The sequence below is a fragment of the Chanos chanos genome, chromosome 2 (assembly GCF_902362185.1).
Source record: "Chanos chanos chromosome 2, fChaCha1.1, whole genome shotgun sequence".
Lineage (NCBI taxonomy): Eukaryota > Metazoa > Chordata > Actinopteri > Gonorynchiformes > Chanidae > Chanos > Chanos chanos.
Genome location: NC_044496.1, coordinates 58,367,496 through 58,379,179, shown reverse-complemented (window position 1 = coordinate 58,379,179; position 11,684 = coordinate 58,367,496). Strand labels below are relative to the sequence as shown.

General features: G+C 42.0%; 2 protein-coding genes across 2 annotated transcripts; one reads left to right on the top strand and one right to left on the bottom strand.

The window, feature by feature from the left end:
• Positions 1-215: 215 nt before the first annotated feature.
• Positions 216-1,822, bottom strand: LOC115805714 (glutamine amidotransferase-like class 1 domain-containing protein 3A, mitochondrial). The gene is made up of 4 exons (XM_030766384.1): positions 1,715-1,822; positions 1,436-1,607; positions 809-1,010; positions 216-542 (listed from the first exon to the last, which is right to left on the bottom strand). Exons 1-4 carry the CDS (start codon positions 1,820-1,822, stop codon positions 350-352), a joined length of 675 nt encoding a protein of 224 aa, XP_030622244.1. The 3' UTR covers positions 216-349.
• Positions 1,823-3,320: 1,498 nt separating this feature from the next.
• On the top strand, positions 3,321-8,555 carry LOC115805118 (uncharacterized). The gene is made up of 9 exons (XM_030765598.1): positions 3,321-3,387; positions 4,497-4,610; positions 4,941-6,623; positions 6,762-6,861; positions 6,948-7,096; positions 7,254-7,366; positions 7,474-7,563; positions 7,663-7,785; positions 7,867-8,555. Exons 1-9 carry the CDS (start codon positions 3,321-3,323, stop codon positions 8,074-8,076), a joined length of 2,649 nt encoding a protein of 882 aa, XP_030621458.1. The 3' UTR covers positions 8,077-8,555.
• Positions 8,556-11,684: the final 3,129 nt, after the last annotated feature.

Sequence of the window (11,684 nt, the reverse complement as noted above, 5' to 3'; positions counted from 1 at the left end):
AAATTGCTTCTTTTGTTAGTCAGAGCTGATGTGATTCATTTACTGTGTTGCTTTGCTCACAGCTCATGTCAAATGAGAACTCATCAACAAAGGGAGACCGCAATCTGACGTGTTTTTTAAACAGCTTTATTCACTTAAAAACACCACAAATATACGGATCAGTTCATTACTCACATCAATTCCATTTAACCATCTGTCGCATTAACTTAAAGCAGCTCTTTTTTCCTAATGATTGTTAACAGTTTTTATTTCACAAACATCACAGTCCAAGTGCAAACCTTTAACATTGACGGACAAAAATGAAAAAGAGAAACTAAACAGCGACTAGCTGAATTTAAAACCGTCTGCTTTAAGCAAGTTTGAGCACTTCTGTTACCATGACACCAACGCCATCAAAAATCTCATGAACTGGCGCATTGCACATGAAGGCGCTAGTGGTCACCAACTTATTCTTTTTATCGACGTGCACTTCCCCGACGTTTCTGTTGACATGTTTGCAGCCCATCTCCCCCATGGTCTTTGCAACCTGTGCATACGGCCACCTAGAGGAGGAAGCAAGGCAAGCGGCACGTTAATGAAAGATATTCGTTATTTATGAACGGCAGACGCAACGGCTCCGTAACTCTCAGCAGCAGATGCTTCACAAAATGCAGAAATTCAATCCTGATCACGACTCTGATGTTGATACCCTTTTGAAAGAGTAGTCACAGATACATACTTAACCCTCACCATAACCGATTATCAGGCAAGATTATCGTCACAGAGCGGCCCGTATGGGAGTTTCTAAACCACTGTGATTCATACTCACTTTTCGCTCTCACAGTCATGCCCCACCGTGAGTTCGCAGCCGGGGATGGTTTTGGCGGCGATGACAGGGGAGATGCAGCACATGCCCAGGGCTTTGCCTGCCTGGTGGAAACTCTTAATGACCTTCTCCACCTGAGGCTTCACGGAGAACTCCTTCCCCTTGGTGGCCCAGTCACTCAGGTTCTTCGCCACGCCGAACCCACCTGCATGAGGAGCCGTTTAAAATATGTGCTATGTTGAGGTGGTGGGGTCAAATGGATTGTCTGACTTAATAAAAAAAAAAGCTATAAGTGCTATAAGTCCCTAACGCACAAAAAAAGTGATTTTCAGACATGGAAGCTGACGAATCATTAAGTGAATGGTTGAGACTAAATTAAATCGTAATGCTGACTTGAATATCTCAGTGCTATTCATCCATGACTAGTTTTCTGATGTGTTTTGTGACCCTCTGCAACCAACGAGTTTTCTGATGTGTTTTGTGACCCTCTGCAACCAACGAGTTTTCTGATGTGTTTTGTGACCCTCTGCAACCAACGAGTTTTCGGAACGAGCTATCTGGAACGAGCTATCTGTCTCTCACTGTTGGTGGAACCACTCCAGTCTTTCCTGTGGGGCTCACGGGACTTACCAGGAATAACGAGGGCATCGTGATCGGCGACGTTCAGTTTGGCCAGGTCTGTGATGTCACCACGGGCAATACGAGCACTCTCCTGCAGCACGTTGCGTTTTTCTGTCACGGGTTTCCCTTCACAGTGGTTCACGACATGCATCATCTCTTCATCAGGGGCAAATAGCTGAACCTGCCACATGGAAATAAAACAGGAACCACTGAACCTGCCGCATGGAAGTAAAACAGGAACCACTGAACCTGCCGTATGGAAGTATGTCGCGTGTAGTGCGGCCTTACCTTGGCGCCAGCCCGACTCAGGTGCACCATCACTGCAGAGGCTTCATGAACTTCAGAGCCATCATACACTCCACAACCAGAGAGAATGACTGCCACACGCTTCACCATGGTGTCTGCAAAAGACACACACACACACACAGAGTTATTATAGACCCAACATTACACAGTGTGTTTGTCACTGCTGTGGGATAACTGCAGACACACCAGATGGCAGTGGTTCACAGCAGCCTATCCAACACTGAAATGTGAGCCTCTTATTACACTCTGTGCTGTATCCAAGGTAACACGTCAGCAGCCAGCAAGTTAAGTAAACAAATGCTGTTCAGAAGATGTGAGCAGGCAGACCAATGTTCAGCTCTAAGGTGTGAGGATGACAGCCTCCATAAATTAAGACAAGCATATTTATCTCACAAAAGTGGAAGTCTTAAAGTTAAAACCCTGAGAGAACAATAACCCATCTTAGTTCACTTAAAACACAAGTTTTACAGTACATTACTGTCACTGAATTGTAAGAGAGAGGAAATAATGTTGATATTCAAATTGATACTCACTTTATAAGAGGATCTGATCTGACGGTTCGTTGCGACTAGCTGAATTTCCTGAGCTACTGTTCAAGCATCAGGAGTTGGCCAATGTTTTATCCTCACCCAACGACGGTTAGGGCTGTCCATCCGTTAAGGGGCGGGGTTGATGACTTCGGGCACGCCCATTTTGGAAGCTATGAGCTCATTGTAAGGTATACCAAGACGAAAAGAAGGAAATAAAGGCAACAAGTTTCGCAAGGAAGTAATGCTGAGTCATTCCCGCTACTTACACTGTAACACTGTTCAAAACGTCGGTAATCATGACTGTGTTGTGTGCGCAGGTTGCGCAGTAGTTTAAAAATAGCCTAAAGGCGTACTTTGAATATAAATGGTATCATTGCATAGTTTTAATCTAATAACAGTAATTATTGTCATATTTGAATTCAGCAAAACTGTAGTGCGTAGCTATACTCTTTATTTGATACTTATTGTTTGATGTCATTTTTTACGTGGACTTTCATCCATCTGATCTCTAATATCTATAATATCTATAATTACAAGAGTTCAGTTTTTTCAGTGTTAAGATGTAAGATATTTTCTAAGAAAATGATGTATGGTAAAGTAAAAGAAATAGAAAAATAAATAAATATTTTTTAAAGATACTGACTTGAGTGGGAGAGCGTGAAATCTTGTTAGGGGAAAAAAGCATATATGGAAAAACAGCAGCTGCGTTCACGATTAGAAAACTTGAGGAGTTGTTAGGTATTCATTAGACTTTAGTTCAGCAGAGGTTAAACTCATTAATAAAACTAAATAACGTTCCAAGAGTGTTACAAAAACGTGTCATATTACATTATATTATATTATATTATATTATATTATATTATATTAGCCTATATTATATTACTATGTCACTTTTTTTTTACTGAGACGGAGACGAAATTCTAACCACAGGGCATTTCCTGAAACTTGATGTGATGATTTGTGAATTGCGCCGGGACAAAGAGGACTGTAGGTGACGTAAGAGAGCGCGATGTTTATAGCAGAGACAAGGCTGTAACAGGTAGTCAGTTGATGCTAGGATGGCTGAGAGTCAGTCAGAGACCGAGTCACTGCATTTTTCCATCGGTATTTTGGGCATCGCAGGGGGTAGGTAGTGGTACAATGTTCTATCAGATCTTAGCTGGATCGACTGATTAATTTATACCCTTTGTCTGTTTATTATATATTTTCACTATTGCAAATTTAGACTTTCAAGTTTGCTGAAGTTTTAAGTGAATTGATATATTTTGATTAATTAAATATTTTTGAATACCGCGGGACCGCTCTCATATTCAACGGTTTTTCGTTTCGACTAAAAAAAGCTCCATAGTATGTGTTTGTGTGTTTTAGACACACAGTTGCGGCATTCATCATATTGATGCATATCCCGGAGACGCAACTGAATTTGTGCTAGATTAAAAATTAATCTATAAATGAAATAAACTAAAGAATGTGTTTGTCAGAAACGGTTGCTATACTGTTTGGACACTTGGCGGTAAATAAACTGTTGTGCTGGTTATAGTACAACAATTTTGGGAAAAAAACTGATGTGAAATTACGGATAAGAAAGCCAAAACCATCCTTGTCCTGAATTAATTTGGGAAAGTGCATGTTTTTGTAAAAGAACTATAACAATTTTTTTTTCTCCCGGCTTTAGTGTAATTCAACTTCTAAACTTTCAACCTCTTTTTTAATCTCCAGTTACATGCGAAACCATTTTTTTTTTCATGTCTTTTTTTTTGTTGTTGTTTGTTTGTTTTTTTGGAAATCCCTAGTTGCACACGCAATTTTTCTATCACATTTCCTCATGAATATGGCGATCAATTTTAAAAATGCAGTCTCGTAAGGACGACAGCGAAAGACAATTTCAGTAAATATCAAATCTTTGAAAATTAACTAACTGCCTCCAGTGCACAGTGGTTGTCACACCCATATGACCAGTAGAGGGCGAGTTGTTAACTGTCTACATTCACACTCTTGTCACTTAAAAGTGTCATCATTGTCCTACAGGAAACTTTCATCTTTTGCTTAGAGCAGTAGCAGACTTACAAACAGCATATCACCTCAGACAGAAAAGATGGACAGAGATACTGTTTTGAGAGGGCATTTTTTTAAAGACATTTTTAAATACATATTTCACCTTATTTGATATAACTACATAAAGCTTGTCACAGATCATATGAGGTGTTTTCTCAACCTGACTCCTTTTTTTAAAGGTTCTCTTCTACTTTTGGTGAACAATTATGGAAGTGGTTCTGAAGGGAGCCTCGTCCCGGACACTGCTTTGGGAGTGCTGCTCCTCATCATTGCAACCCTGTTGGCTTATGCAGGTGTGTTTCAGTGATTTTTGCAGAGCGTCTGTGCTCAAATCAAATATGGAGTCAGACTGGTAACAGATAATGCTCTAAATAAACCAGAGAGGGTCACCCAGTGAGGAGATACCATAGCAAATACAGCATCTCATCATCAATAACAGCAGCAGCTCCTGCTGGTTGATTTCAACATTATATTTCAATCATTGTTTGTGGAGGGAAAGGCACCATCAACGATGATTGTGCTTAACATGAGAGACCTATATTTAATTTGCCACCACTTAAGTGTCTCTGTAGTCTGTCACACATTAATCCCTTTACACTCATCTTTCCCTTCTTCTCTTTCAGGAATACATCGCAGCTTCTACCGCAACTCACTGTTTGTGTCTTTGTGTCTGACCATATCTGCTTTATGGTATGGATCAGGACTAGTCCACATCCTGTTTGGGGAAGCCATTATAAATGGCAGAGAAAGCCTGAGAAATGCCATGGTGCCAGGGCTAGCTGCCTTTACCTTAGCGCTGTTTGTCATTTGCATAGTGGCTGTACTACAGAAAGACATTGTCCACTCCTTCATTGCTCTCTCTATTTGTTTGGCGTGTGCCCATCAGATAGCTGGACTCGCTGATATTGCCTTTGGCCAATCGGCTACTGCCGCCTGCTTCCTTTTAGTCTGCTTCGTTTGTGCTTACTTTGGATTTGGACGCTTATTGTCCTACATCACAAGGGGCAAGATTGAGCCACCAGGCACAGGTCTTCGGAAAAAGGCTGATCTGAGACCTGCACAGGGTGAGGATGTTTGTGATGTAGCTACAGTGGGCCTTGTCATGAACTTGTTGTCGGCCAGCGTGCTGGCCTGTCCTCTCCTAGGTGTGGTCCCACAGCTGTTCTCTGGTTTGGTACCTTGGCTTTGGACAGCTGGCGTTTTCCAGCTGGGCGTGTGCATCCTCTCTTACCGAGCAATGGACGCCCTAGCAGCCACATTTTATGGGTTCACAGCTGTTCTGAAGTTTGCAGAGGGTTACAGTGTGCTGGTGACTGACTTGACAGAGGTGGTACCATATTCTCCAGTGCCCTTTCCAACGGTTTTTGCAGTTCTTTTCTTTGTCCTGGCTTTGTTTAGTTCCCAGAGAGGTTTGGTCCATGGGCTGTACCAGCTGTTCTTTGTGGCTTACTGCATAGCCATTGCTGCCCAGCCCAAAGGTTTCTACCAGGAGGGCACACAAGGCGTCCAGGCAGCTATCTTTGTGGCGTCTGCACTGGTTCTCTTTGTGACCTTGCACAACAAATTCTCGCCACACAAGATACCCACAGGTGAGGGCCTGTTTAAAAGCATGTTTGCCCGTACCAGTAAACTCACATTACGGGCTCATGACAAAGATCTTCATGCCCCTTATCTTGGCTACTCAAAGTACGCAGATGCGGAGGTGTTGGGACACGCCTGTAGTGTCCTGGCTGCTTTTGCCATCACGGCCAGTGTTGGCAGTCAGGGCCCCTTAGCGGTTCTCATTTTGCCTTGGGCAGTGGTTGCAGGTGGTGTGCTGCAGCTGCTGTGTGGCTCTGTGGCCTTTGCACGAGGCAAGACCTTGGAGAGCACGACTTTCATTCTCTATGGCTTCATGTGGATCATTTGGGGCCTCACACGCTTTGGAGGACTGTACGGTGATACCCGTGGTTTCAGTGTCGCAGTGGGTATCATCAGCTTCATGCTGTTTAACGTGTTAGTGACGGTGGGTGCCCTCTTCCTCAGCAAGGCCTGGTTTGTCTACGCCTTCACCTTCCAGCTCATCCTCATTAGCTTCCTGTTGGATGCGGTGGGGGCCCTGCCGTATGGCTATGACATCGGCGTGACCATTATCTTCGGCCTGGTCAGTTTTTACTGTTTCTTAGCCAGTATCTTCAACTACACCTTCCAGACCCCACAGCTGCCCTTTGGGGATCCTCTGATCAAGCTTAGTGGCTTTGGTGGGGCCAAGGACAACTGTCCTCACCTGCCAGCCAGGAAGGCAACGTCAGTCCAGCAGATTGCAGGTGAGTCGTATCATCAGGTGGGAAGTTATTGGTTGTAGTTGGTAGTTAGTAACAGAAGCAGTAATGTAACTTGACGCCTTGAATGAGCGTGATAAGGTGGATGAAGCGCAGTAATGTGATTTGTTGTGATGTTTTCAGAGATCATGAAGAATGGAGGTATATGTGGGATGCCCACAGATACGGTCTATGTGCTTGTAGCTGCGTGCAACCGACCAGAGGCTGTGGAAAAAGCATACAAGTAAGACAGATCTCCGTTTACCGGCTAAGTAGAGGAGGAGAGTCGTTGCCTTTGCTCACCTGTATGTCGTGTGTCCTCTTTCACAGGGTGAAGAAGCAGGCGCAGGAACGGCCCATGTCATTGTGGATCTCCTCCATTAAGCAGTTAGAGCCTGTTAGGGATCAGATCAACCCTCTACTCTGGGACTTCATGGAGGCTGCCTGGCCCTCGTCCATCAGCCTGGTCATCCCCAGAGGCAAGTACTCACTCTGCATTGTTTACTAAACCTAGACACGTGTTGGCTTCTACAGTGCCAGGATCCTAGACTCACTTCTAATTCTCAGTCAGAAATTGGAAAAAAAAAAATTTGTTGTCCATTCTCACGTCTTCTTTTCTCACCTTCCGCACTACAGCTCCGTGGATGGACTTCTTCGGCCTTGGTGACTCGTCAAAATACATTGGCACACCGCAAAGCATAGCAATCAGAAACCCAGACTGCACTGTGGCAACGCATCTTATAAGTCTGGTACAAGTCAATTCACAGACTCAAGTTTATCTCTGTTAACTTTCAGTTATGAAGATCTTGACACATTTGTTTTTTCATGCTCATGGCTTGTTGTATGCTCTGTGTAGGTGGGCCCCATTGCTGTAACGTCAGCCAACCCGACTGGAGAGGCAGACACGACGCATCATAACCAGGTGTACGCCAAGTTAGGAGACAAGGTAAGAAAGAAGAACAGCTGGATCTAACCAATCAGCAGCTTGTTTTATGTAAGAATGCTGAGGTGACAAGGCAAGAAATCTTCTCACTGATGTCTGCAGGTTAACGGAGTGCTGTGCGACGGACCATCGCCAGAGAATATTGCATCCACCGTGGTCGACTGCACCAAGATCGACAGTGGTAACATCGGGTTCTTCAGAGTGGGTCTGATCCCGAAATCCAAGGTACCAGCCTTTCTCTTCACACATCCACTGTCACTGCACCTAGTCCTGTACTCTCAGCTAATGGTCAGTGTATGTGTCCAGGTCCTACAGATCTTTGAGGAGATTCAGAAGAGGCACCTGCATGGACAGCTCAACCCTGCTTTTGAGACAGACATCGGAGATTCACCCAGAGAGAGCAGATCGCGAGAGGCAAGCCCAGAAGGATCCACAAGTTCTTTAGACCTGAGTCAAGCAGGCAATGAAGAAAATGACAGCCAGGCACCTTCCAACAATGAGGAGGATCTTCTCTAAACACAGTGCAATGCTTCATTAAAAAAAATATTCTGATTTGTAATTACTGTTTAGTAAATGATGATTGTGTGATTTATGTTGCATTTTTGAAGCGTTGATTTCCTTAAACTTTTAAGCACAGTACAAGATGTTCTTCTGAATAATATAAAAATGCATCAAACTGACCCAAAAAAAAATCACGCAATCTCTCAGGGTTACAAAATAAAAGAATATGTCATTTCACAAAATTCAGATCCAGTCCTGAACTAAAACACTGAATTCTCTACTTTGCATTATTTGGTATTAAGCAATACACGACAGAGGATCCTCATTATTATAGATGCTGCTTTGTTCTTACTGACAAAGGCAACCTTAGTGTCCTAGTCTGGAACTGATAGGTCCCATGTAAAATATGGTTTAGGGCTGTGCTTTCAGGACACACACTGAAGTGGACAAGAACTTGAGAAATTAAATGCAAGTTTGTTCATTATTTGCACTTTCTGCTCCTCAGAGATTTAACTCAAGATATGAAGAGAAATGTATTTTTGTACAATTTTATGACCTGTAACAGAAAAACAAACTAAGATGTAAATTAATAAACTAAAATATATTATTTGAGTACTGTATATATTTGCTTCTTTTTTAAGGCCTTGTTCATGTTTTTATGTATGCTTGTGTTAAATAAAAGTTGGTGTTAATACTCTGAGAAATACGAATATTACAGAGTGCAGTGAATACTGGATCTGTTCAGAAGACTGGGTTTCACGTGTCTTATCTGTGTGAAATGAGTTGGTTCTGTCTGTGTTCCTCCTTCAGGACAATGCCTATTTCTACTCATACACCAAACCGCCGACATCATAAAGATACCTCGTTCTGCTAATCAGAGTCCAGCGGGGTGTCTGAAAATTAGAGTGAACACCTCCCTGTAGGAGTACCGGAAAAGGTGTATCTGGCTACAGTCTGAATGAGCACTTTCATTTTGCAAGACCACACATGACAAAGTCATCATTTGAAACACAAAATAGAATGGACACTATGACTCATCAGTAATACGCTTTGTGCCATAGCTCATAACACTGTCGCGTAGAGGTTCACAGTTTTATTTTCGTTTCATAAGAACTAAACCATCTCAGCTGTGACTCCAAGAGCATTTCAAGACTGAGGCCCTGCACTTCAGCTGAAATGTCTATGTACAGATGAATGGAAAAATGAGTCAGCGATCTTAAAGTCACTGCTTTTTACATTGCATCAAAGTCAGGGGGATGTGTAACTGCTGCCGTAATTATAATCATAGATTTAACAGTGATATCTAATCTACTCTTTTATTAATCTCTCCTATTAATCTGCTGTAGTCTTGCCCAGTTGGCCCTGCTGTACTTCTCTGGTGATGCTTGTCATGCACGTTATGTGATGAAATTGAAAGAAGACCTGAAAGAGGCCTACAGACTTGTGACTAAAGCTGCTGACCGAAGACACCTGCGGAAGAAGCGGCTGTATGACTAAAGAGTAGAGTTTCAGTCTCTTGAGATTGGTGACAGAGCGCTGTTAGGGGATCTTGGGCTGAGAGGAAAACACAAACTGGAGAACAGGTGAAGTCCATGTCCATATATATTGTAGTGGGAAAGATGCTGAACCTTCCCGTGTTCAAGATAAAGCAAGAGGATGGAAGCGGTGTAAACAAGACCATCCGCAGCAACCATCTTCTCCCCATAAACCACCTTGTGAGGATTCCTGGAGCAGACCTCGGGGATGAATTGAATTAAGCCAAATAAAAGAATATGTCATTGCACAAAGTTCAGATCCAGTGCTGAACTAAAACACTGAATTCTCTACTTTGCATTATTTGGTATTAACCAATACACGACAGAGGATCTCCATTATCATAGATGCTGCTTTGTTCTTACTGACAAAGGCAACCTTAGTGTCCTAGTCTGGAACTGATAGGTCCCATGTAAAATATGGTTTAGGGCTGTGCTTTCAGGACACACACTGAAGTGGACAAGAACTTGAGAAATTAAATGCAAGTTTGTTCATTATTTGCACTTTCTGCTCCTCAGAGATTTAACTCAAGATATGAAGAGAAATGTATTTTTGTACAATTTTATGACCTGTAACAGAAAAACAAACTAAGATGTAAATTAATAAACTAAAATATATTATTTGAGTAGTGTATATATTTGCTTCTTTTTTAAGGCCTTGTTCATGTTTTTATGTATGCTTGTGTTAAATAAAAGTTGGTTTTAATACTCTGAGAAATACGAATATTACAGAGTGCAGTGAATACTGGATCTGTTCAGAAGACTGGGTTTCACGTGTCTTATCTGTGTGAAATGAGTTGGTTCTGTCTGTGTTCCTCCTTCAGGACAATGCCTATTTCTACTCATACACCAAACCGCCGACATCATAAAGATACCTCGTTCTGCTAATCAGAGTCCAGCGGGGTGTCTGAAAATTAGAGTGAACACCTCCCTGTAGGAGTACCGGAAAAGGTGTATCTGGCTACAGTCTGAATGAGCACTTTCATTTTGCAAGACCACACATGACAAAGTCATCATTTGAAACACAAAATAGAATGGACACTATGACTCATCAGTAATACGCTTTGTGCCATAGCTCATAACACTGTCGCGTAGAGGTTCACAGTTTTATTTTCATTTCATAAGAACTAAACCATCTCAGCTGTGACTCCAAGAGCATTTCAAGACTGAGGCCCTGCACTTCAGCTGAAATGTCTATGTACAGATGAATGGAAAAATGAATCAGCAATCTTAAAGTCACAGCTTTTTATATCGTATCAAAGTCGGGGAGGTGTGTAACTGCTTCCATAATTATAATCATAGATTTAACAGTGATATCTAATCTACTCTTTTATTAATCTCTCCTATTAATCTGCTGTAGTCTTGCCCAGTTGGCCCTGCTATACTTCTCTGGTGATGCAGTTATATAAGAGAGATGCTCACAAGTCATTTTTTGCACATCCAAAGTTATGCATGAGAATAAGGAAGGGAATGACATACAGCGTGTCAGACATTTCCTTAATGTTAATGTGCCTAAAAAATAAAAATAAAAATAAAATAAAATAAAGAATAAAGACTGTTTACGAGTCCCAAATCTCAAGTCTGAGTCAAGTCTCAAGTCTTTTGAGGACAGGTCTCAAGTCAAGTCTCAAGTCACAGTGTGTGCGACTTGAGTCCAAGTCGCAAGCTCAAGTCCCCATGTCTGCTAGATAAGGACAGGTAAGGTGAACATGAATCAGTTTAACCTAAAAAACTATGCTAAAATTAACTCTCCACTCTCCAGTAATGTAGCTTGAATAGCTTGGTGAAAATATGATTGGGCAGTGTTAAAACTGATTCATCATTGACTCCGGAGATGGTAGTTTGACCCTCAGAGATGTGGGCCTTTGGACAGTCATTCTGACTAAGCTTTTTGAAGTTTTCTGCCATTTGTCACTTATGAGACACTTTTGTTTTGGTTCTTACCATATATGGACACTTACATCCAGTTTGTGTATTAATAGGTGAATTTGGTTCTGACAGTTAGATTTTAAAGCAACAGACATTTGGAGACAATTGGTTTTATTTATTTATGTATTTATGTATTTATTTATTGTTTACCACATTTTTTCT

Bases quoted from the DNA above. Each gene is read 5' to 3' on its own strand.
- LOC115805714 (XM_030766384.1), bottom strand. From the start codon at position 1,822: ATGGTGAAGCGTGTGGCAGTCATTCTCTCTGGTTGTGGAGTGTATGAT. The intron at 1,011-1,435 runs GTAAGTCCCGTG...CTCCTCATGCAG, and splicing joins CGATGCCCTCGTTATTCCTG to GTGGGTTCGGCGTGGCGAAG. The intron at 543-808 runs GTGAGTATGAAT...TTCCTCCTCTAG, and splicing joins CATGACTGTGAGAGCGAAAA to GTGGCCGTATGCACAGGTTG.
- LOC115805118 (XM_030765598.1), top strand. From the start codon at position 3,321: ATGGCTGAGAGTCAGTCAGAGACCGAGTCACTGCATTTTTCCATCGGT. The intron at 7,367-7,473 runs GTACAAGTCAAT...TGCTCTGTGTAG, and splicing joins CAACGCATCTTATAAGTCTG to GTGGGCCCCATTGCTGTAAC. The intron at 7,786-7,866 runs GTACCAGCCTTT...GTATGTGTCCAG, and splicing joins GTCTGATCCCGAAATCCAAG to GTCCTACAGATCTTTGAGGA.